The sequence below is a fragment of the Ruditapes philippinarum genome, unplaced genomic scaffold (genome assembly GCF_026571515.1).
Source record: "Ruditapes philippinarum isolate M1 unplaced genomic scaffold, ASM2657151v2 ctg367_1_1_1_1, whole genome shotgun sequence".
NCBI lineage: Eukaryota > Metazoa > Mollusca > Bivalvia > Venerida > Veneridae > Ruditapes > Ruditapes philippinarum.
This window is the reverse complement of record NW_026862689.1, coordinates 282,937-310,410: the sequence shown is the minus strand read 5'-3', so window position 1 is coordinate 310,410 and position 27,474 is coordinate 282,937. Positions and strand designations below refer to the sequence as shown.

Sequence of the window (27,474 nt, the reverse complement as noted above, 5' to 3'; positions counted from 1 at the left end):
TTAAATTCAGGTTAAACCCTTCATTGTTTTTAAAAAAAAAAGGTTTTTTTTTAAAACATGTTTTTTTAAATGGGGGAGGCCTTTAAAATCCTGAAAATTTCAGTAAATTAAAAGGGTTTAAAATTTTAAATGAATAAAAAAAGTAAAGATAGAATTTTAAAAAGAAAACATGCAAATTCTTAAAAATAAAACAAGGGGTTTAAAAAATTTTTAATTGTTCTTGGGGGGATAAAAATAAAAAAATTTTCCCCCGTAGTTTAATCAAAAGGGCATGTTACTTTCTGGCTTTAATAGTACTGGTACTAAGTCCAACTCTGCATTATATCTGGCGGGGGCTGATATCTTTGTTGAATTAACAATATCCAGTAACACAAGTAAACAACTGTTTTTACATACATACTATTACAGTATGTTTATCTTAAGAACAGTATATTGCACTAGTAAATGTCCACTTATATTTCCCTCAGGTTGCACAACTTTTGACTGATTGTTTCTGGAAGGCACCTATATTGTCCAGTATGAATGTCCTAAAAACAAAAATAACATAGGAATAACAAAACCATTTTGGATGGAATAATGTTTTATAATACTAGTATGAAGTAATTTCTCATAATATGAAGTAATGTTTAACAATATGATCTTCGATGTATTATACCAGTATATTGTTTAACCTTAGCTTTATAATTTTTAAACATACAGAAAAACACTACTACTAATGTACTTTGGTTTCCATAGTAACTGTTTGTTTTAAACAAACCAATTTTTTTTTACCCGAAAAAAACTTCAAAAACACCATTTTGTAACCCCAAACTATTTTAAAGATAAAAAACATAAATTCAAATTTAAAGAAGGTTCATTTTTAAAAAAAATTTTAACCAGTTTAAAATATGTGTTTTAACCAAAGTAAAATTGCGGGGTTTTATTAATTCAAAGGGAAAAAAATTCCCATTGGCACAAAAACTTTTTAAGGGTTTTCTTTTTAAACACTAAATATTAATAAAAGTTAATGCCCCTTTAAAATTCCTTTTAAGGCAAAAAAGACCCAAAAATTTGTAAAATTTGAATTTTTTTAAAAACAAAATTTCCAACGACCAAAATAACCCCCCCTTTCTAGCAAATTTACTCACATAATTGGTAATTTTATTACAGAAACTTGCCAAAAAATGGGTACATGGAAGTGTTCAAATTATGAAAAAATCAACAGAAACCATTTTGACATTTAAGGCCCATGTGACATTGACCTTTGACCTAATGACCCCTAAATCGTTAGAGGTCATCTACTACATATGACCAATAACTAGGTGAAAATATGAAGACTTTGTTGATGAATACTTTTTCAAGATAATCAGCGAAACCCTTTTGACATTTAAGGCCCCTGTGACCTTGACCTTTGACCTAGTGACCCCAAAATAAATAGGTGTCATCTACTAGTAATGACCAATCAACTATGTGAAATATGAAGACTTTGTGATAAATACTTTATCAAGATAATCAGCGGAAACCATTTTGACATTTTAAGGTCCCTGTGACCTTTGACCTAGTGACCCAAAATCAATAGGGGGACTCCCAGTGATGAACCAAATTTTAAATATGTGAAATTTGAAGGGCTTTTGTGTAAATTTCTTTTTTGATTAATCAGCGGGAAAACCCTTTTTACCCTTTTAAGGTTTCCCCGTGGGGCCTTTGACCTAAATGACCCCCAAAAACAAAAGGGTCATCTTACTACTATTTTACCAATTTTAATAGGGTTTAAAAATGGGAAAATTTGGAAAGAATCTTTTTTAAAAATAAACAGCGGGAAAACCCTTTTTGGAAAATTTTTAAGGGCCCCCGTGACCTTGACCTTTGACCTATGACCTCCCCGAATCAAATAGGGTCATCTTTCTTTGTGGGGTGACCAATACTAAAGTGAAATATTTTGACTTTGGGGATACATTTCTTTTCAATATAAAACAGCGGGAAAAAATTTTGACATTTTTTGCCCCCTTTTACCCTTTACCTTTTACATTGTGACCCACAAAATTCAATAGGGGTCATCTTACTAGTGATTGACCAAAAATCCCACTGTGTGGAGAATATTTGAAGATTTGTGTACATTACTTTTCAAGATTAATATCATCGGAGAATTCACCATTTTGGGAAATTTTAAGGTACCCTCGTGACCTTTCTGACCTTTCTCACCTTGTGACCCCAAAATCAATTAGGGGTCATACTATATGATGACCAACGACTTATGTGAAATATGAAAGGACCTTTGTGATTAAATACTTTTCAAGATAACAGCGGGAAACCATGTTGTCTTATTCCGGGACGGACAAAAACGGGACCGAAGGACGACCCGACATTAGCAAAACAAATAAACCCCCTTTTCTTTGAAGGGGGGCATAATTTAAAAATCCTGGTAAGCACCTTAAAGGGTCTATTGACTATTTAACCTTTTACCCCATGGAGCATATTGCGAAAAATGGCCGTTTTCATTGAAAAGCCTCCTGAAACAAGTTTCAAACTGCTATGAAACTATGAAAAATGCTTCAATACTAATGAAACTTGGCACAAATATTGACTACACCATAGGCGCTGTAACAGCATGCTCAATCGTAAATTTCCTGTTACCATGGCAACGGGGGGATGTCTCAAAATTGCCAAAAATCACTATTTTGCATAGTTTTTTTTCCATCAAAACTGATTTCAAAGTGCTGCAACTTCTCAATGAAATGAGATAGAGTAAAAGGCTTTTCAGCGTCGGTTACTAGTTACCCTAAGATTGACCTGAGGCCATTTTTAGCCTGTCACATGTCCAAAATTTTCTTGGCGATGAAGGGGACTTCGCCCAACAGAAGGGGGCCCACCCCTTCTGGCAACCCCTGATGTAACATTTGGATGGGGGACGGCGCCAAAAAAGGTCACTTTTTTTAACAACATTTCTCAAACGAAAACCAGTGTTTGGGGCCTAAATAGGGCATTTTTTCACTGTTTGAGGCCTCAAAAAAAGGGGGGTGGGGCAAAAAGCCGTCGAAACACGCTTATATAAGGGAAAAGGTTAAAGCTCATATTCAACCACTAGGATAATGAGACATCTTAAAGACTACTTTGTAAAAATAAATCCTAACATTTCTTTTTTACTGAATTTTAAAGCTGCACACCTGAGCCAAAATATTTCAAGAAAAGCAATATTGAGAAAAATGTACACAACTTTTAAGAAAGATAAAAACATTCAAGATCCAAGTTATATTTTACATGCTATGTGCAGTTTAACACTGATTTTTCAGTATTTTATCACCATATTTCTACTGCATTACTAATGCAGTAAGGGCTGTTATGCATATGTTGAGCACTTTTTGGTAATTTTCATGGATTGTTAGTGCCGATTGCAATATGTAAATTACTTTTTTTGTTCATCTCACATTACTTTACTTTTAATTACATTTCCAAAATTTTTATGAAAATTAACATGAATCTGGAGGCGTGCTGCTTTAAGACCTGTTATCTGGTCCAAATAATAACGAACCTTATTCAAAAACTCAGGGCTGGTTAGGCTGGACATACTTTCAGTCGAATCAAAATTTTAGCTGCTGCAACTTTGTAATTCTTTAAAACCCACCATAAACATTTAACATACAAATTAATGGATTTAATGCAGTGCATGTCCATTAGAAAGAATACACTAACAGTGACAATGGAAAAGGATCACACTATTTTTTTTGGACATATTCTTACTTAGCACGTTCAGCCATCTCGAGTCCACTCCATCTAGGACTATAGGGATAATCATCTTGATGGGTTTCCGAGTAAGGTTTACCTTTAGTCTCATGATAAATTGATTGAAATGTTAAAAATGGCTGTTCCTTCGGAAAATAAGTGGGCAACTCAACTAGAAAAAAAACAATCAATTTTATAATATATTTAAATAGAAAGCATTCCAGTAAGAACCGAATTTTATGTAAATTATTAACATGTAATTTTCATTTGAAAAGTATTTAATGACTTACGAAAATGAAGCTTAATCAGGTTCAGAATTAAAATGAAAATTTGTTATAACGTAATATCTTGGGGAAAATATAATTATATACAAATCATATAATGAACATTACAAGTTTTATTTGAATCTCTGATTTGATTTTTTGTTATATAACATAAGAGGTAAAATCAGAGGAAAATATCTTTGGCAACTTATGATTTAACATATTAAGAAACTCAGACCACTCTGTATTTTGAAATACAGGTCACATATACTTACTGTTTATAATGAAGAAAAAGTCATGCCACTCAAAAAGAAATGAAACTTTAGTAAACCCCTCAGCATCATATTCCAGGATAGACCTGTATCAAAGGAAAATGAAGAATTAAGAAGTATAAAATTAATATATTTGTGATTAATTTTAATGTCTTAAATTGTAAATATGTTCCATATGAAATCAACCAACTAACTCCCTGAATTTACATTATGAGAAACTAACTCCATACTATTGTGTTAAAACTGTTTACTGCATTTATGTTATAACAAGCTAACTCCCTGCACTTGAGTTAAAACTTACTAACTCCAACTAAAACTCTGCATTTGTGTCACATCATGCTAACTGCATTTGTGTTACAACAAGCTTAATCCCTCCAAGAATGTCAAAAATCAAAATGCATATACATTGTATGACAATTCAGCAAACTTTGTCAGACTTCCAAGCCATGCAAGCTAGCCTTACACTATTTTGGTGGCACATATCTGGTATTATCATAAGTAACACTTAATTTGTATTAAAATTATTTCTAAACATAACGTGTCTCACCTTCCAAACATGCTTAAGAATGCAGCTATGTATTCTTTTCTTTTTTCATAACACTGAACAATCTGGTCAACCTAAAGGGTAAAGTTTATATACAATATTGTTATTTATTCAATACAAAGTGTAGTCATTTATTCAATACATAATATAGTCATTAATTCAATACAAAAATACCAAATTTCCCCAAAAAACTATTAATTACAAACAAATAAAAAATACATGTATATTTCAAGAAATCTAGGTGAATGATTTCAAAAAGATTTCAGCGAGGCTAAATAAAAACATGGCTGTGTCTAAAGGAAAAGTTTTCAAGATCAGCTTAGATTAAACCTATTTAAGCTTAATAATGAAAACTATTCTTCTGATTCTTATCATCACTTGAATGATGATGAAAGGGAAACATCACCATGACCTAAAAAAGATCAAATCGGCAATGTCTGGGTTGGAAAGCAGACAGGTTTACCACTAGACCACTCATCTTCTTGGGTCTTTTAACAGACATAATTTAACAATAATTGGTTTCTTTGAGAAATTGAGTTTTTCAACAGAGCCTTTATTTAAAGAAATAATTTTAACAAGTAACTTCAAGAATGTAATGAAAACATATACAGAAAAGCATAATATAAATTTATGTTTTCACATTTAATTCAAGAAAAAGTTGTAACTTCTTAGGTAATAAATACCTTATTTTTAAGAAGTAGTGTAACATCAGGAACATATTCTGAAAGGCATGAACCAACAGGGAACCCTGGGATTCTGAGATTAGCTGATCCACCAAGTGCTCTAAATAATAATATTCAAATAATATTAATAAACATTAACTTATTGTATTCATCTCATGCATTACGATTAAAAAAATATAATAATGTAACTTGCAATCTTTAAAGTAAAACAATGAAAATGTAATGTGTGAGAATTCTCTCAGATATATTTAACTGTGTAATCATTTCTTCATTTATCAAAATATACAAGCACCTCAGCTGAGATATTTATACTTGTATTTTTAAATGACACATTGACAGTTATTCAAATGAAAACAATTTTTCATAATAATGATATGTATACCTGTAATGGAATAGAACTTAGCAAAAATAGTTTTTAACATATGAAAATATTAAAGATAAGGGTATAAATTTGCAACTTATATTTTCACTTGGTTGGTTAGACGATTATATCTTATAGGAAAGTATTCTATTTAAAAGCTATTTATGGTCTACATAGAAAGATTTCACTGTAAATTGACTTAAGAAATACTTTTACGAACACATAACTGCACAAACCTTTCAACTCTTGGTGAGAGGTATAACTGGGGTGTTATTCTAGTTCCCTCAGGACTATTAAATGATACCAGTAATAAAGCTGCATCTTCACCTGGGTCAAGCTGAAATTAGCAATACCAAAGGCAATATCAAACACATTAGCACAGAAGTAGTTATTCAAAGACTTGTTTCAAAATACTTTCTCATAAAAATTCAGGTCCGACATTTGTACCAAGTTACTTGAGAATCTGTATATATATGGCACAAATAAGTAAGTTAGAGCTCTAAAAGGCAAAAAGCACTCATTTTTTTACCTATGACTAAAAATGACCATGACCTTCATTTGTGGTTAATTCATGCAATAACTTAGCATTTGTGCCATTTGTGTAAATCTATGACTATGGAACATTCTTTGTATGATCTTGACCTTTGAATCTTGTATACAACACCCTTCTAATTTAGGCTGATATTTGTTATTTGAAGTTGAAATTTGTTGCTTGATGGTGACATTGTTATTTCTGAATCTATAAATCTACGGCAAAATTTTAGCCAACACAACATTTGATGGACACTCTACCACTAGCACAAACCTACTGCATTGTGGTGACTTAGTCTTCAGTCCCACAAAAAAATATTAAAATAACACACAATGTATTCTTCAAGCTCATGTTCAAAAACAGTGTCTTAAATCCTATCTATAGTACTTATAGTCAAGTTCAATTTTTACAACAGTGTAACACATCAATAGAAATAACTTAAAAGATTACAGCTTAGAAAAGGTTGTGTAATTCAAAATTGATAGACATGGTATAGAATTTAAAAAAAAAACAACAAATAAATAAATAAAATTAAAGTTCTTTCTCTTCAAGTTCTTCTATAATAATTATGTAATATATACAGCTATAACTGGCAAAAACACACAATACTGTCGTGGTTATCTGCATATGAACTGTTTTAGGAAACAGTATGAAATATTTCCTGACAAAATATAACAAGAGCTGTCGGTAGGACAGCATGCTCGACTATTCTAAGTGCTTGATAGTAAAAGAGCCTTGTTCACAAAAGGGCTAATTTTTTTTTATAAATTCATGTTATAGGCCTTAGAGAGAGTCATATTATACAGTATTGGCTTGACTATTCGGAAGGTAATGTCACAAGGGTGTTTTATTAAGTATAATAATATCAATTACCTATGAATACATAAATTTGACAGAAAAGGTACAAAGGCTTGTTATTAAGATGCTTTATCAAGTAAATTACTGCTTTATTATTATGAATGCATAAAATTGTCCCAAAAAAGGCACAAACTCTTCGGTAGTTATTGAGATAACAGCTTACAAGCACAACTTTATCATGAATTTCTAAGTTGAAAAAAGGGGAGAAAAATCAGCCTAAATGCAAGATAGAATTATGGATCTTTGTCAGTGACCTACAATTATGACCCTAAATGCATATGTGAAGTTTTAAATTAATATCTTTAATAGTTATTGAGATATGTAAAACTTGCATGTAAACATTAACCAAGAGACTAAGTAGAAAAGGGGATATGAATCAGCCTTAATGCAAGATAGAGTTATGGAACTTGGTCAGTGACATACTATTATGATCCTCCAATTATGACCCTAAGAGCATGTGTAAAGTTTCAAGTTAATATCTTTGAAGACCATTAACCTGTAACCAAAATTTCTAAGTTTCAAAGGGGCAAATAATTCTGCAAATATTGATGGCAGAATTATGCAATTTTGCAAACTGATGTACATTGTTACTATAAAAAAAAGATTTTAAATTTCAATTGAATATCTCAAGCAATAATTGAAACTTTAACCAAAATTTCTAAGTAAAAAAGGGGCATAATTCTGTCAATATTGTAGGCAGAGTTATCCAACTTGTCAATCTGATGTACCTTGTTACTATAAATAAGTATTGAAAGTTTCAATTGAATATCTCAAGCAATAATTGGGATATTTGACTTTACAAAAAACTTTAACCAAAATTTCTGAGTAAAAAAGGGGCATAATTCTGTCAATATTGTAGGCAGAGTTATCCAACTTGTCAATCTGATGTACCTTGTTACTATAAATAAGTATTGTAAGTTTCAATTGAATATCTCAAGTAATAATTGAGATATTTGACTTTACAAAAAACTTTAACCAACGCAGACGCCGACGCGGACGCTGACGCCGACGCCGGGGCGACTACAATAGCTCTCATATTCTTGGAATAGTCGAGCTAAAAATGTTATTAGTTAAATGCCAACCACTTTTCATAAACTAAATCAATCTTTCAAGTTTGGAACTTTGCTATGATTTTTATCAAGCAACAAACAGACATTCTACCAGTGACTTACCATGCTGATAATCTAAAATAGACTTGTCCATCTTTCAATCTCAACAAAACCATTTATCTTTTATTTTCCCCAGAAAATTTCAAAATATTAACTGACTGAAAATCATGATCCGATGATACAGATATGATTCTAACAATCACTGCCATAAACTTACAGCTATACTTTTTTCAATTTTTTTTTTATATTAATATCTGGATTACCTTTATTATATAGGCTGGTATTCTTGCAAAGTCTACATGGAGTTTCATCAAAAAGTTAATGGGTCCCATTCTGTTCTGTAACATGCAAGAAAATTATAGCAATTTGAGGGGATGTTGACATATTTGACATTCTTCATTGAGAAAAAATTACAATATGCATAGAGTTGTAAACAATAATTGTAATTTATTCTGAAATTATGTTTATTTTGCTTACAGCTCTCTTTCATTTTTTTCAAAGTTTTTAATTATGTTAGCCATAGGTTCAGTAATTATCTATATATAAGCTTTTACATGAAATGTCATTTATAATAAACTTTCATTTTCATTAAAAATGTCTTAATAAGTTTTTAAAGCATGCTTGTGTAGAACTTTCTTAGAATGTAACTACCGGTATGTTTACATGAAATTATAATAAATCGAAGATTCTCATTATATCATAAAACAAGAGCTGTCGGTAGGACAGCAACGCTCGACTATTCTTAGTGCTTGATAGTAAAAAAAATGCTTGATAGAGTTACCTCCTCCTGTTTACAGGTTGGGGTCATGATGGTGAACAAGTGTGCAAAGTTTCAAAGCCATATGTCAATGGACTTTGAAAATATTTGAACTATTACAAAAACTTTAACGTAAATTCTAAGTCGAAAAAGGGGCATAATTCTGTCAAAATGCTTGATAGAGTTACCTCCTCCTGTTTACAGGTTGGGGTCATGATGTTGAACAAGTGTGCAAAGTTTCAAAGCCATATGTCAATGGACTTTTGAAAATATTTGAACTATTACAAAAACTTTAACGTAAATTCTAAGTCGAAAAAGGGCATAATTCTGTCAAAATGCTTGATAGAGTTACCTCCTCCTGTTTACAGGTTGGGGTCATGATGGTGAACAAGTGTGCAAAGTTTCAAAGCCATATGGTCAATGGACTTTGAAAATATTTGAACTATTACAAAAACTTTAACGTAAATTCTAAGTCGAAAAATGGACATAATTCTGTCAAAATGCTTGATAGAGTTACCTCCTCCTGTATACACATTGTGGGCTTGATGGTGAACAAGTGTACAAAGTTTCAAAGCCATATGTCAATGGACTTTGGAAAATATTTGAGGTGTTACAAAAACTTTAACCTAAACTTTAAGTCAATAAAGGAGCATAATTCTGTCAAAATGCTTGATAGAGTTACCTCCTCCTGTCTACAGGTTGGGGTCATGATGGTGAACAAGTGTGCAAAGTTTCAAAGCCATATGTCTATGGACTTTGAAAATATTTGAACTATTACAAAAACTTTAACAAAAGTGGTTACGCCGACGCCGACGCTCGGGTGACTGCAATAGCTCTACTTATTCTTATCGGATAGTCGAGCTAAAAATGATAAAATCTGAAAAAGCCATGGTTGAATTAAGAAAATATAAGATGAAATACCTCTGTACGTGACACATGTATTTCCACATCTTCTGATTTAACATCTGTATCCTCCACTAAAGAACTGTACTCAAACTTTAAACGATGTGTTCCATTTATTATATTTTCCTAAATAAACAAAAAAATCATATTACCCAACATTTATAAACAAATTTCGATACTGTAACCTAAACTACACATGTATGTCAAATAAAAAACTATTAAACAATTTGATATACACAATAAACAGTTACACTCTAAATTAGTCGAACCAGACTGTTGGCTGCTCAGTTTTTTAGTCCCTGGTAAAAATATGAACATCACCCTTAAGCAAGTCCATGTCATGATAAATTCAGCAAAGTAAGTATCTCTAGTGGTTAATTTGTTTGTATGTGTATTTCAGATTTTCTTATGCAAATTTTAACAAATCTAGTCATATCTTGGTGGTTGGTCCAACTAACTGGCTTTCCTTGATAACTCATAACAGGTTATTTCTAATTTCTAAGCAAGTAACAGATTTATAGTATCATTACTTGAAAAAATTATTAATAGTGTATTCACAACAATATTCAATTTCTAATCCAACATGATCTCTGAATCAGCAGTGAGAAACAAATAACCAATAGACTACATGTCCAAGATCAATTGTCACAGAATAAATTCCCCTTACTGGGGGATCCACCCAGAGACCCTTGCCCAGTTACAAATCTGATGCTCTCATTGAGTTCAGCAGACAAAATTAAGTGATTTACAAGATGTCATGTTCAACACATTACATTAACTAAGTGACTGGCTAGTGTTATGCCAAGTTAAAATAGCAGCATATATGTTCATCACTCATTTCTTTCAAGTTTAAGCTAGAAGTATATAGTCACAAATATCACAAAACAACATCATCATTCATAACTAGTACCTGATATTTTTTATACTGATAAAGTAATTCTTCAATCACCTGTCCCAAACAGCAAGGATCTTCATAATCCCATTCCACTAAACTCTGAAACAATTAAATATGAAAAATAAACAATTAAGAATATTTTTTCTTTTATTCCATAACAGAGTACAGAGGTAAAATAATACTTCAGTTCCAAGGACAACTGGTTATAATTACACATTAATTATTGAGAATATCATTAGTATCAAGTTTTACCTCAATTTTAAAAACATTTAATAGCATGTAAAATAATATTGTCGGAAACCATGGGTAAACTGATAATGATGAATCACAGAATGAAGTGTATAAATAATGTGTGCATATGGTAAAATCAGAGAAATAACTGTAACCTGTAAACTGTTAATATCAGGGAAGAAGTCAAGATCTTCAGATCCAAATATAAAATCTGGGGGTCCTTCTGGAAAGTTGCAGTCAAATAACACCTCCCCTACAACAGAATATCAAAATACTGTAAAATTATAATATATATTCAATTGAAACTGAGAAATTTTATGCGAATCTAATCATGCAATTTTAATTTATGATGTTGAATTTATGACATTTACTAGTATGGAAATCAGTTCAACACAGATGTAACTACATGTACATGATTTGATACAAGTCACACCATTGTTAAATGAGCACAGATACACAGACATCATACACTGGTCAACAGCAAAAAAGTGTATCTGTACAAAAAATACAAGTATTATCACAGCATTCACAGAGCTAGATTACATAAAATATTTGGTGTGTTGAAAAGTTGCTTTATCTTATTGTACATAATGCAATTCCAACTTGGAAAATAAGTTTTGTCTGATGAAATTGTATTTAATATATACCAGTATACATTTAATACATATTCAATGTAGAGAGCAAAGATTAACCTGACTTATTCATTTTCATAAACAGAATGATTTGCACAATTAGAAAGAAAATATTTCACAGTTTCCAAACAACAATGTTGAGGTATCTGTTATTATATACAATACTGCAGTGGGTTTAACTTTTTGCAATTTTATTTAATGCAAAAACAAATTGTGCTTGAAAACAGCTTTTCAAGGTACACTGTTTTGACTTCTGTCATTGATGTTCAATTCAAATTACATATTATTGTACAGTACTATATATTATGTTCAAATAATATAATATTTTTACAGCTAGCTGGGAGAAACATAATATCTGGCATGGTATTACTCTTATTTTAAACAGCTAAACTTTAAGTTTTTGTATACATGTACAATCCAGTAAACCAGTACACTTTCTTTAATTTTCTTATATGTACAACAAATAGGTCAATCAAAACCTATTATGACCATATTGTACATATGTACTAATTTTGTGAATCTACTGAAAACTTACAAGTGATTGTCTGCCCAGCAAATGGAATGACAACTTTAAATCTGTCACAGTTTCCTGGACTCATAGCTGTCAAAGTTGTGCAACTGCAAAATTCAAAACATTTCTAAATTTTAGGGAATGTCAGACATGAAAAAAAATGTTTTCTTTGTTTTCTTCTACATAAATTAGGTTTTGCAGAAAAAAAAACAATTATAAGAGACCAAGATGACAACACATAAGAAAATGAAAGATACTGTCTGCAATTCCTTATTTATTAATCCAATGAACAATTAAACCTATCTAATGTCTTTGACTAATTCTATAGTATAATACACACTCAAAAGAAGACTCAAGTTTGTGGATTCAGTATTTTTAATCTGTATAAAAACATTGATATTCCTTTGCAGTTTTCCAGCCTTCTATCACAGGCAGTTGGTGCGTGGCTTGGATAGTATACATGTACATGACCACGCCCACTATATAATATAGTACTACAATAAAAACTCTCAATTAAGACCACCATCAGGACTGGACCAAAGTGGTCTTAATTGTGGGTGGTCTTAATTGTGAATAATCTTATCATTGCTTACATACTTTATGACCATGGTCTATTTTAGTCATTTTGTATGAACAAACAATATGTATCTTAACCTACAAATACAATATATGTTATAATATTTAATCAGATGAGAAAAAAAAAACATTTTTTTTTTCTGAAGAAATTTAATATTTAATTCTATTTGTTCTGATTTCAATATTAATTATTATATAATGCATATATTTCACCTATCATATAAAAAATTATTTCTTCACAAAATAAATGTGCTGAAAGCTACATTGAACCAAAGTAACTCTAAAATTTACTTTTACATTTTATTTCATACAATAACCTTATAATAACAGTTTTTGACACCTTGTTAAAACAAGTATCATGCCTAAGAGCATTCAAGCAGAATCAGATAATAACAACAAATATGTGATCTTGGTAAGTGTTGACTTCAAAATCAGTGGTCTTAATAGTGAATTCAAATAAAGAATAAATCAATGAATTGGGACTGAATCTGGTGGTCTTAAAGTACATAACCAGGGTTGTCTTAATTCTTGAGAATGTAACTATTGACATAAATAACAGAAAAGTCTGTTCTTTTAAAAAATGGTCTGAATAGCGGGGTGGTCTTTAATCTGAGTTGGTCTTAAGTAGGGATTCTTCTTTATATTTAAAGTATATATGGATGAAATTTTTAAAAACAACTTTCCTTTATTGTTTTATTGAAAATAAGATGTTTTAAAAACATTTTGAGTGAAAAAGTATTTTATTAGTTATTTTATTACATGCTTTTCGGTGGTTTATAGAAATATATCAGTGAAATATAAAACTGATAATTTCACTGTTTGAAACAGTAAAATTATCAATTTGTTAATTTCACTGTTTTGAATTTAAGCCCTTTAAGTTGTTCTGATAATACTAGCGTGCACAGTACTGGGAACCAACTTAATGATGTGACGTTGTAAATGACATCCCGTTGTATTATCAATTGGTGACCTTTGCATTTAGTACAAGGTTAAAATGTCTTTTTAAGCATTTCTTTGCATATAATAATCAAAGGGCTGCAAGCTCTGTGGTGTTTTCTGATCTTTGCAATCTAAATCATACTGACTATCTGTATGTATTTTCCTGTATAAGTTTATTTTTATATACTATAATTCATCTTATGCAGCGACTGCGTTTAGATTTTTTACTATAACAGTTTGAGATTGATACATATGGAATTTTGCATGACTAGAGTTGCATAAAAAAAATCATTTATGTTCATTTTTTTATGACGGCCACACTTTATCCTTGCATATCGTGGCTACTTCCTTAAAAAAGACGCTTCAAAAAAAACAACAAGTTGCCTCGACTAGGATTTGAACCCCAGACCTCTCACATCCTAAACGAGCGCGCTTCCCCTGCACCACGGTGAAGTTATATGTAGATAGCCTTAATAAAAACAAATACATGTACATTGTAATTCTAAATTGAGAATTTCCATTTCATGTTTGTAATCCTTATTAATTTCGAGGTACTTTTTTCACGATAAACCTGTTATTTAACACTGATGAAAATAATTTAGCGAAAATCTTCTCGCCAAAACAGTCTGACATGTATATTTTCCACTACTCGACAGTCAGATCTATTTGTGTACTACACTATGGAGTATTGGGTCATCGACATCGCTAAAAATAGCATTTTCATTGATTAAAATGATATTCATCCGCGTAATTTGGCCAATTCTATATTCTTTAAAACTTTGAATGCGTTGTAATTTGTTGGATACATGTAACAAAATAAAAATATTTCTTTTACATCGCTAGTTTTAAGCTGTTTGAGAACTACTTGTTGTTAAGTTTGTCGTGAAAATTCTGTGTCTGAGATTGAATGTCAGCACTGAATTTTCTGCTCACAGATCAGAAAATACAAAAAAAAATTTGTTTCCTTTACTGTAAGATCGAAATATATTTTACTTTGTGAATACCAAAAGTTAATATACCTTTTGTTGCTCACTTGGTGAAATATATTCCGATCTTACACTGAACTAAACAAATATCCTCTATTTATTTATAAAATTAAGTGGGCGTGTTCATGTACATGTTTACTATCCAAGCCACACACCGACTGCCTGTGCCCTTTATCACTTTCCTTGTGTCATATTTTTTTCAAATAAGAGAGATGTATGATTTCTTGGAAACTCAGGAATTAAAATAATCAATTATAAGAACAGTTTCGAAAACAAGCTTATGCTGGACAGTTACCGGTGTATTTTCAAAGTTAAATCACTTTATACAGTGAGTCCTGGCTGGTTTCTGTTTTTTAAACAAATATTTTGCATCGCGAAATTATGTGACAAAATATTCTTAATTACATTAACTACCTTGTATTTAGATCTGTTATCTTAATCTTTCCACCACATATGCCAAAATATCCATCTTGAAGTAATTGTAATATCTGATGACTTATCTTTGGAGATATCAATGTAAGAATTTCATTTTCGTGCATTTTGTTCGTTTTTGTTGTTGTTGTTGTTGTTTTACATCAAGGGAAGCAACTCTTTCCAACTGCAAGGAGATGATGAAGAAGAAGAATGTCCTATCTTAAGAAAATTCACCCTGGAAAAGTCTTTGCCACTGCTGTGAGTAAAAGTTTAAGTATAATCTTTTTTGTCATCATTTCTACATATAGCCTTTCATTATTATTTTAGTGTTAATCTTCATTTATTTTAGAATGATTTAGAGATGATTCGAAATATTTCGATACTCGAACATTTAGAAGCATTATTTTAGTGTTATCTTTATCTTGCCTTGTCTAATTATCTGATAAGCCTTCATTATTATGTTATGTTGTCTTAATTCTTGTTCATTTTACTTTTCAAGAGAAAATTATGATCAAACATAGAACAACTGGTGAAGTCTATTAGAACAAGCTGGATAGGTTTGAACCACCTGTCTTATTCCTTTTATTATAAGTTTGTGATTGTTTACTTATAAAATTTGCAATTTTAACTTGTTCATGTTAGTAAAAAATTTTACCTTAAGTGAACTTTCAATGAATTTGTCAGCATGTGTACTTATGCACCTTGGGGTTTGCTTGTTGACACATTTCTAGTTTCATTTTATTTGCCAGTAAACTGTAATTTCATTTTTGACTGTCTATGACAGGTACATGTATGTGTTTTAGTGTGACATCGAATCACTGGCCAAATAAATCTACTGGCATAAACAACACTGTTTCTAGACATCTGATTAGTTGAATCGCGGTATTAAGTGTACAAGGTAATACATCAATATTGCTGACTACATGTTATAGTGAACAGTTTGTTACCTTTGTTTATCTTTAAAGGTATATTTTCTAGAAGTAACTTTTAGAATGATTACTTTAGGAGGATAATAAAGTAACTTTACAACTTACAACAAATTATTTAAATATTCATACTTTAGCTCAACTAATCGAAGAATAGGGAGAGCTTTTGTAGTCACCTAGGTGTCGACATCACCATCACACATTGGTTAAGTTAAAAATTTGCTTATACAGCCTTCGCCTATATTATTAACCAGTTCGCATTGAAATACATTGACAGATATGAAGGTTCCTAGAGCATCTATTGCCTTTAACAATATTCTATTTATATGATATTTCTTTTACATTAAGAGCTATAAATGTATATAAAATTGCAGCTTAATTGTTTACTTTCAGGTTATTGTCATGGGATCATTTTCTATGGTTAAATTATTCCAAGAATCCAGATTTATGAAGAAAGACTTAAACGTTCTTTCAAAATCAGTAAGTATGTGTTTCATAAAAATGTTTATTGTCCCTTCTGACCACTTCTACATATGTAAATTTTTTTTTCATGTAATCTGAGCTGAGCACAATGTGGTAAAATGTGTAGGTATTGTGTTCAGGACCATCATGCTTCTTTAACCTTTACTTCAAACAACATCCCCTTTTTAGCTTGACTATACAAAGTATAAAGAGAGCTGTCCTACTCGCTCCAGCATCAGCGTCCAAATTTCAGATTAAAGTTTTGGTGCAGTAAAACATTTTTCACTATAACTTTTTCATTTCTTAAGGTATCACTTAAAACTTCAAATATATGTTCCTTATCATCAACCACGTTCTATGTGACAAGATATCACATGGGATAAGTGGTTGGTCACTTGCAGAGAAATTGGTAAATACTCAGGTTAGTTATCCAGGAAAGTCTGTTCAGTGGGTCAAATACTGAGATATGACCAAATCATTTGTTAAAATTGGCATAAAATAACAGAAAAAAAAAATCAGACTGCACAACAGTTTTTGATAAACCTTGGGTGGAACTGTAGTAGCAGTGAAAGTTGTTCTAGTCTGCTGATGGAGATAGATGTAAGGTTTATATAACTTCAGCTTCATGAGAGATTTTAGTGAAATTTGATTGGAAAAAATCAATCATGCATATATTATAAGGTGTTGCTGTAAAAATGGTTTTAATTTGAAAAGAATGGCTAGTAGATCATAACAGCTGAAATAAGCTTTAAAATGTATAAGATATAAATAAGTTTTTATTGATAATAGCTGCCCAAGTGTAGGTGTATATTTACCCTTGATAACCTTTTAGATCATGGTCACTCACCTGCCTGTGATCATACATAGTAATCCACTGTTTCACACCATCTCCTCCTTATCTCTTTATGTACCATTCACAGGAATAAACATGGGGGTGACCCTTTATAAACATTACTGACTTCATACATGTAAATGGTTCTAGTCTGATGCATAAGAAGCACAGCAACTAAGAAAAGACTCAAAAAAATATATATATAGATTTAAATACTACAAGAATAATGAAGAGCAAGATATTTGGCTTGTAGCATTGCTCAGTGGGTGTCAACAAAAGTTACAGAGTTTTGCTCTAGTGTCAAAAATGACATGTCCAAATTCACCAATCCTCACAAGGGATTCTCCCTAATGTGACTCAATGACTTACTGATCTGACTTTTCTAGCAATGAGTCTCACGTGAGCACTCAGGACCATCAGGACATTCTTGAAAAACTATTGAGACAATTCTTTTTAAAACTTTTCAGGATGTTTGTTATTATGAGATGATTACTCATTTACACTGATTTTAGGATAGCCTTTGTTTTTATGTTTTGAAGATGTGTTGTGTCTTAAGAAAAAACATTTTACTGTTTTAATTTATTTTTACACTTAATTTTCAGCAATTAAATGAAAGAGATCTTGAGCGAGTGAAAGAAAAATATAAGTTCTCTGCACTAGACATAGAATCCTTAAAGAAAGCAGTAAGTTCTTCATTTGGATATATATGATGAGTAGAATGACATTGTATAAGATTGTAAGCCCAGCCATTTAAATTATAGAATGCAGGATATTTTGTTCTACATTATTTTCCCCAAAAGTTTTATTGAATCTATGTCACATGCTTCTAACTTTCTGATAAAATCATGGTGGCAAAGATTTAATATCTGTGGAAGGATTCAGCACAGCATTCATAGATGTATATCAAACTGGAATATCTACTCATATGATGATCCTGACTCGGGTTTAAATTTAAAAAACATGTTAACTTCAGGTCAAAGTTGAAAATTGCATACTTTGGGATATGTCATCTAGGCAAATTGGGTTGGGTGGCCATGTGAGAGGGGTTGTGGTGGTGGTGCTTGCCAGCATACAACCCCCTTACAAAATCTTGCTAGTGTATTAAATGATAATTCTTTATTGAATGTCATGCATCATTTGATACAATTTCTTTTACACAAATCAATGTTAGAGAGGGCATCAAGGCTTATATTAGACTTAAATATGTCCCCTTGGCCACACTACTTTCCCAATGAAGCTATGAAAGTCCTGCATCAGGTCCTGTATTTTGTGATATGTTATTAACAGTTCTTTCGTCATATTTTATAACAATTAAGGAATATTTTTAATCGTAAAAAAAATCAAATTAAGAAAATGTGCACGTATTTCAATTGTATGGCAAATCATACTCTCTTACTTAACTGAGATAAAAGATGAGAATAATGTCTTGTATTGAATGTTGTGCATTTGCAGAGCATGTTCAGGCTGACATACATTATGTGTTAATAACAAATAGCAAGAGACATTCAGTTTATGTGTAGCTTTTTGTATAAGTTGATGAATTGTATCTACATGTATTTGAAATATCTAGGTATAAATGTTAAGTACTTTGACAATAGTCATTCCAAATTAAATTTAGTTTTCTTGCCATTATATGATTGATAAGATAAAACTTTCAAGTACCAATAGGTACTTTAATGTGCTTCACAACAGTCACATAAGATATGTTGGAAACTACTCAACCACAAACATGCCAGAACTAACAAGAGCTGTCGGTAGGACAGCAACGCTCGACTATTCTAAGTGCTTGATTGTAAAAAAAATGCTTGCTACAGTTACCTCCTCCTGTTTACAGGTTGGGGTAATGATGGTGAACAAGTGTGCAAAGTTTCAAAAGCATATGTCAATGGACTTTGAAAATATTTGAACTATTACAAAAACTTTAACGTAAATTCTAAGTCGAAAAAGGGGCATAATTCTGTCAAAATGCTTGATACAGTTACCTCCTCCTGTTTACAGGTTGGGGTAATGATGGTGAACAAGTGTGCAAAGTTTCAAAAGCATATGTCAATGGACTTTGAAAATATTTGAACTATTACAAAAACTTTAACGTAAATTCTAAGTCGAAAAAGGGGCATAATTCTGTCAAAATGCTTGATACAGTTACCTCCTCCAGTTTACAGGTTGGGGTAATGATGGTGAACAAGTGTGCAAAGTTTCAAAAGCATATGTCAATGGACTTTGAAAATATTTGAACTATTACAAAAACTTTAACGTAAATTCTAAGTCGAAAAGGGGCATAATTCTGTCAAAATGCTTGATACAGTTACCTCCTCCTGTTTACAGCTTGGGGTAATGATGGTGAACAAGTGTGCAAAGTTTCAAAAGCATATGTCAATGGACTTTGAAAATATTTGAACTATTACAAAAACTTTAACGTAAATTCTAAGTCGAAAAAGGGGCATAATTCTGTCAAAATGCTTGATACGGTTACCTCCTCCTGTTTACAGGTTGGGGTAATGATGGTGAACAAGTGTGCAAAGTTTCAAAAGCATATGTCAATGGACTTTGAAAATATTTGAACTATTACAAAAACTTAAACGTAAATTCTAAGTCGAAAAAGGGGCATAATTCTGTCAAAATGCTTGATAAGGTTTCCTCCTCCTGTTTACAGGTTGGGGTAATGATGGTGAACAAGTGTGCAAAGTTTCAAAAGCATATGTCAATGGACTTTGAAAATATTTGAACTATTACAAAAACTTTAACGTAAATTCTTAGTCGAAAAAGGGGCATAATTCTGTCAAAATGCTTGATACAGTTACCTCCTCCTGTTTACAGCTTGGGGTAATGATGGTGAACAAGTGTGCAAAGTTTCAAAAGCATATGTAAATGGACTTTGAAAATATTTGAACTATTACAAAAACTTTAACGTAAATTCTAAGTCGAAAAAGGGGCATAATTCTGTCAAAATGCTTGATACAGTTACCTCCTCCTGTTTACAGGTTGGGGTAATGATGGTGAACAAGTGTGCAAAGTTTCAAAGCCATATGTCAATGGACTTTGAAAATATTTAAACTATTACAAAAACTTTAACATAAGTGGTTACGCCGACGCTGGGGTGACTACAATAGCTCTACTTATTCTTATCGAATAGTCGAGCTAAAAATGATTAGTTTTTACCACCAGTATTTCGACTTTCATACAAAATAGTATTTTGAAAATACTAAATAACTGTAACTGCACTAATTGCTAAAAGGCAACAGAAATGAAGGATTGTTAATGAGTAACTTTTTTAAAGTAATAACAAGACACATAAAAATAAAAAGCTGTTGAGAAATAAACATAAAAGCATTTCTGGGGCATAATGGGCCTTTAAGCAACATTAAATGTTTTGTTCAATTGATATGTTTTTACTTTGTACATTTCAGAAAAAGCTTAGAAAAACTGCGATGGTAGAAAACGTTATAGAAAAAGACCCAAATTTTGAGCATAAAAGGGCTGAAGGAATGGATTAATCCAAGATTATGAACTTTAAAAAAGTATTAAAGTGATTTTTGTTCAGGTTCAGTATTCTCAAGACTTCAAACTGACTGCACAAAAAAATAACAGTCTAGTGTTGATAACTTTAAGGAAGCAGCATATTAAAATCAAAGAACTTTGTGAAAAGATGCAAGTGAAACAGACTTCTAGAAAATTGTGTCAACTTAAAAATTTAGAAATAAATGTGAGTTATTCTTAAATTGACAAACTCTTACAAATTTCTTTAGTAATGTAGGAATACATGGTATATTTTAAATGTTCCGAATCAAGGCATGAAAACATTAAATGTTATCGACTATGCTTTATTCTTACTTCTAATGATTTATTTTATTGTGTGGTAATGATCTGTGATATTTACGATGAATAAAATAATGTGTTTTTATACATTAATTGTGTCTTTATACATTGTCTGTATTTTAAGCTCAGCTCAGCTTAGTTTTCAGAGGTGAGCTTTTGTTATAGGTTTTTAGTTTATTGTAATGTAATTCTAGGCCTTTGGCACACAATACAATAACCACCAGAAACAACTGCTTATCAGTGTTGGAATGTCAATATATTCTTATATTAAATTTGAGCATAGAATATGTTTAAACAATGATTTGAAGAAATGCCATGACCTGGGGCATTTAAGCTTTTTTTTTAAACAAGGCTTATCAAATTAATATGAGCAAACTTGATAAAAGACTACCTAAGAATGCTACAAAGTTTGGTGATCATCAATTAATCTTTAATTAGTTCTGTAGGAGAAGATGTTTAAAGGTATTTCTATTTTTAGCCCGAGAGACCCCTAAAAGGGGCCAATCAAATTAATATGAGCAAACTTGATAAAAGACTACCCAAGAATGCTACAGACAAAGTTTGGTGATCATCCATCCATTAGTTTTGTAGAAGAAGATGTTTAAAGGTTTTTTCTATTTTTAGCTCTGCTGACCCCTAAAAGGGGCCAATTGGAATGACATGAGCAAATTCAAGTGTGACTGTCACAAGGATGCTACAGACCAAATTTGAAGTAAATCGGCTTAGTAGTTTCAGAGAAGAAGACGATTGTTTACGCAGGACGACGGACGGCTGACGATGGACGCCGGACCATCCCCCTTTGATACTAATAGCTCACCCTGAGCATTCGGCTCTGGTGAGCTAAAAATACACATGCAAAGTTCCAGGTGCATAGTTTCACAGTGATGTTGATCATTATTCCTGTAATTTAGTGATGTTGATCATTACTGTAAAGTTGGTCGATTCTAACTCAAGCACTCAAGGAACAAATAACAACATAATGAAACGGTTTTTACTAAGTCAAGGGAAATAACTCTACAAATATTGGATAAATCCACAAGCGAAACCCCAGGTGCACAACTACATATGCTGAGCAACCTTCCTGTAAGGTTTAATGACTCTATGTCAAATCCTTTTTGAGTTACATGCGACACAAATTGAAAATTGCAAAAAATTTCTAAGTCAAGGCCAATAACTCTAAAAATACTAAATAAATCAACACGAAAATACCCAGGTGCACAACTTCACATGCTGATCAACATTTCTGTACAGTTTCATGACTCTATGTCAAATTATTTTTGAGTAACATGCGACACAAGTTGAAAATTGCAAAATTTTACTAAGTCAAGGGCAATAACTCTTAACAAGAGCCACCGCCGGGCGGGGGCAACGCTCGACTTTTTACTTTTTCTAAACGCAAACATAGAAAGGTTTGAACATATATTGATGTTTCCTTTTTATAAATTTAGTTGGTCTGTCTTGTCACATTAGTTTTGTTTATATATTTTGTATATATATGAATAGAAACATTAAGCATATTTCTAAAAATAGCAACAGTACGCAATTTCTAAAAATAGCAACAATGACGCTATTTCTAAAAATAGAGAAAATGACACAATTTCTAAAAATAGAAAAAAATGACGCAATTTCTAAAAAAAGAAAAAATGACGCAATTTCTAAAAATAGAAACAATGACGCAATTTCTAAAAATAGAAAAAAAAAATGACGCAATTTCTAAAAATAGAAACAATGACGCAATTTCTAAAAATAGAAAAAAATGACGCAATTTCTAAAAACAGCAACAATGACGCAATTTCTAAAAATAGAAAAAATGACGCAATTTCTAAAAATAGGAAAAAATGAGGCAATTACTAAAAAAAGCATCAATGACGCAATTTCTAAAAATAGAAAAAATGACGCAATTTCTAAAAATAGAAAAAAATGACGCAATTTCTAAAAATAGAAAAAAATGACGCAATTTCTAAAAATAGCAACAATGACGCAATTTCTAAAAATAGAAAAAAATGATGCAAATTCTAAAAATAGCAACAATGACTCAATTTCTAAAAATAGAAAAAATGACACAATTTCTAAAAATAGAAAAAATGACGCAATTTCTAAAAATAGAAACAATGACGCAATTTCTAAAAATAGAACAAAAATGACGCAATTTCTAAAAATAGAAAAAAATGACGCAATTTCTAAAAATAGCAACAATGACGCAATTTCTAAAAATAGAAAAATGACGCAATTTCTAAAAATAGAAAAACATGACGCAATTTCTAAAAATAGAAAAAAAATCAAGCAATTTCTAAAAATAGAAAAAAATGACGCAATTTCTAAAAATAGAAAAACATGATGCAATTTCTAAAAATAGAAAAAAAAAATGACGCAATTTCTAAAAATAGAAAAACATGACGCAATTTCTAAAAATAGAAAAAATGACACAATTTCTAAAAATAGAAACAATGACGCAATTTCTAAAAATAGAACAAAAATGACGCAATTTCTAAAAATAGAAAAAATGACCCAATTTCTAAAAATAGAAAAACATGACGCAATTATATACATGTATATATATGTATATATATATATATATATATATATTTGATATTATATATCTATATATGTATATATATATATATATATACATGCATATATATATATATATATATATATATATACACACACACATTTATATATATATATATATATATATATATATATATATATATATATATATATATGTATAGTACATATACTATACATACACACACACCAATAAATGCACAATCTGAGAAAATTCAGTAATATAACCTTCAAGGTCAAGGTCATTAAAGAGCCCAAGCAAATTTGGGTTTGATAAACAACAAGGTCTGGTCCTTAAGAATGTTCTGTTATAATATGAAGTTTATCCCTTCAAAAATAGCAAAGTTACAGTCAGTTACTGCCAAAACAATGAAAATTTCAATAATTTGACCTTCAAAGGCAATGTCATTAATGAGTGAAGGTCAAGGTCTTTCGGTATATTTTTAACAGTTATCTTTGAAGATTATTATGTTCAAGTTTGAAGACAATCCATTCAAAAATAACAAAGTTACAGCCAATAATAGCCAAAAAAAATGAAAATTTCAATAATTTGACCTTCAAAGTCAAGGTCATTGATGAGTGAATGTCAAGGTCTGAATGGTTATTTTTAAGGGATATCCTTGAAGATTATTATGTTCAAGTTTGAAGACAATCCATTCAAAAATAACAAAGTAACAGCCAATAACAGCATGAACAAGCAAAAATTGGACTTTTAACCTTGAAGGTCAAGGTCATTTATGGATGAAAGTCAAGGTTAGTGTGGTCTACTGAAAGGTCTTGTCCCAAGGGTTGTTTTGGCCAAGTATGAAGACAATACACCAAGAAATAAAAAAGTTATGATCCAGGTACAAGTTTTCGGACGGCAACGGCAACGCCGACCTGACTATAACAATACCTCTACTTTTTTTTTCAAAAAAAAAAAAGTCGAGCTAAAAATACTATATAAATCCACACGAAAATACCCAGATGCACAGCTACACATGCTGATCAACATTCCTGTAAAGTTTCATGACTCTAGGTCAAATACTTTTTGAGTTACGTGCGACACAAAAGAGAACGGACGGACAGATGGACGCACGGACAAGGGTAAATCTAAATGCCTGTCACTAAAGTGGGGGCACAAAAATGAAAATTTCAATAATTTGACCTTCAAAGTCAAGGTCATTCATGAGTGAAGGTCAAGGTCTGTTTGGAAAACTTGTAGGGCTATCCTTAAGATTATTATGCTCAAATTTGAAGACAATTTATTCAAAAATAACAAATGTATATAGCCACTTATAGCAAAAAAAGAGCAAAATTTGAACAATTGACCTTGAATGTCAAATACACCTACAACTTAGAAAAGTTATGGTCAAGGTTTGTGGAGGGCAACGACAACATCAACATGGCTGTAACAATACCTCTATTTTCATTTTTTTTTCTCAAAAAATCGAACTTATAAAAATAATTTTTAAAACATTGCATTGGATGAAATAATTACACATTGTAAACAACAAAACAATTAAATCCAAACTGGGATTTGAACCCAGGCCTTCTGTTACAAAGTAACAGCTGTTCTACCATTAAACTATCTGGATGCAAAGTGTTGCTTGATGTTACAATCTGCATTACAAACAAAGTCCTCACCTTGCTCATTTGTATATTTCTTTTTTCTTCTTCGATTGCTATTTATTTGGTTATGAGCTTGACTGTTTTGACTTAAACTCAGTCTTTTGTTAAACTTAATGTTCTCAAAAAGCCTTGTGTAAAGAACACACTGAAATCCGCTTAGTTGAAAAATATCTAAAAACAAAAAGTTAAAAGGAAATAAACAACGCTTGACTTTTTTTAGTGCTTGATAGAAAATTTTACATTATCAAGGCTCTTTTACTGTGTTCAATTGGGGCAAACAAATTTTTTTCAGATCCATATGACAGTTATAGGTCTTTGAGATTGACCTATTAGGCTCTCAAAAAAGTGTATAAAATTTCAACTTGCTTCAAATCCAGATGTCAATGGAAAATGAAAATATTTGAGGTGGACTACACCAAAAGGCAAATATAGTTGGTATGTAATAAATGTAAATAGGAGTCTAAAAAGGGCATTAGAGTAGAGTAAGCTCCTCCTGTTACAGGTTGGGGGCATGATGGTGAACAAGTGCGCAAAGTTTCAAAGCCATATTTCAATGGACATTGAAAATATTTGAGGGGGTACGCAAACTTTAACAAAAGTGGTCACGCCAACGCTCAAGTGAGTTAAAAATAGCAATTAGCTCTATTTATTCTTGTTAAATATCTAGTCAAGCTAAAAATGCCTTTTAAAGGATTCAATTCAGGGTCAATTCAATTTCTAACTATAATCACAGAGCCAACACTCTACCAGTCTATGAAAAAAGGATGAATAATGAGTAATTGATGTAAACAGATAATGAAAGGATACTGAATTTGAGCTATTTTAAATGGACTTGCCTATCTTTCAATCTTATCATTTTAGGGAAAATTTCAAAATATATACTAAATGAATTGTGAACCGAATGATCAGACAATTTTTGTGGATATTACTATAAAATCTATTAACTTCATTTCTTCCCCTCTGCTTTTATCATGGCTTGGGACATGCTAGTTATTAAAACTAGGCAGCATTGGAAGAATTAAACCTTACCATGTTTAGTGTGTTAAATGGACTTAAATCCATCTTTCAATTTAATTACTTTTTTTTTCGGAAAATTTCAAAATATGTTCTGTCTGAATAGTGAACAGTGCAGACCATGATCAGACAATTTTTGTTGACATCACTATAAAATCTATTAACTTCATTTCTTCCCCTCTGCTTTTATCATGGCTTGGGACATGCTAGTTATTAAAACTAGGCAGCATTGGAAGAAGTGTAGTCATAGTATAAGTCGAACGGTTTATACGCGCGACTGAATGGACGTTTTGTTTTTATTTTATTTTATTATTATTATAACGCGCTACACTTCTCCCACCATTCAGTAAACGAAGCTTAATTATGTTGTTGGTATGTGATTTGTTTGTTTTTCTTATTTGTTTTTTTTTTGATAATTATTAATTTTATGTTATTATTATTATTATTATTTCTTTTATAAAAAAAATTTTTATAACTATTTTTATTATTATAACTTATTTATTTATTTATTATTTTTATAATAGTTTTTATGTTATATTACTTTCATAACACGCTACACTTTTTGTTTTCTTTTTATTGTTTCTTTTATTACATGAAGCATCTATTATTATTTTTCATGTAATACTGTCACATTGATTGAAATTCAATTAAAAAAAATATATAGAGGATATTTGTTAAGTTCAGTATAAGAACGGAATATATTTCACCGAGTGAGCACCAAAAGGTATATTTCACGAGTGGCGCAGCCACGAGTGAAATATGAACTTTTGGTGTTCACGAGGTGAAATATATTTCGATCTTACACTAAACTAAACAAATTTTCTTTTTATTACATGCTAAGAAACGTTTAAAAAGACATTTTATCCTAGTACTAAATGAAAAGCGCGCCAAATTCTAATACAACGTGACGTCATTTACGACGTCACGTCCTTAAGCTGGTTTCCAGTACTATGCAGGCTGGTATTTCTCTGAGACAACGTTACGGGCTTAAATTCAAAACAGTGAAATTATCAAATTGATAATTTCACTGTTTCAAACAGTGAAATTACCAGTTTATAAATCACTGATATATTTCTATAA

The 27,474-nt window shown here is 31.0% G+C and overlaps 2 protein-coding genes across 2 annotated transcripts; one reads left to right on the top strand and one right to left on the bottom strand.

Annotated features, from left to right (window-relative positions):
- Nucleotides 1-261: 261 nt before the first annotated feature.
- Nucleotides 262-15,344, bottom strand: LOC132719919 (BRISC and BRCA1-A complex member 2-like). Its single transcript, XM_060703876.1, has 12 exons — nucleotides 15,166-15,344; nucleotides 12,275-12,357; nucleotides 11,263-11,360; nucleotides 10,892-10,975; nucleotides 10,000-10,107; nucleotides 8,585-8,659; nucleotides 6,059-6,159; nucleotides 5,462-5,561; nucleotides 4,782-4,852; nucleotides 4,238-4,320; nucleotides 3,718-3,871; nucleotides 262-527 (listed from the first exon to the last, which is right to left on the bottom strand). Exons 1-12 carry the CDS (start codon nucleotides 15,288-15,290, stop codon nucleotides 464-466), a joined length of 1,146 nt encoding a protein of 381 aa, XP_060559859.1. The 5' UTR covers nucleotides 15,291-15,344; the 3' UTR covers nucleotides 262-463.
- On the top strand, nucleotides 15,317-21,288 carry LOC132719920 (uncharacterized). Its single transcript, XM_060703877.1, has 4 exons — nucleotides 15,317-15,423; nucleotides 16,485-16,571; nucleotides 17,988-18,068; nucleotides 20,793-21,288. The coding sequence occupies exons 1-4, from the start codon at nucleotides 15,376-15,378 to the stop codon at nucleotides 20,877-20,879; spliced, it is 303 nt and encodes a 100-aa protein (XP_060559860.1). The 5' UTR covers nucleotides 15,317-15,375; the 3' UTR covers nucleotides 20,880-21,288.
- Nucleotides 21,289-27,474: the final 6,186 nt, after the last annotated feature.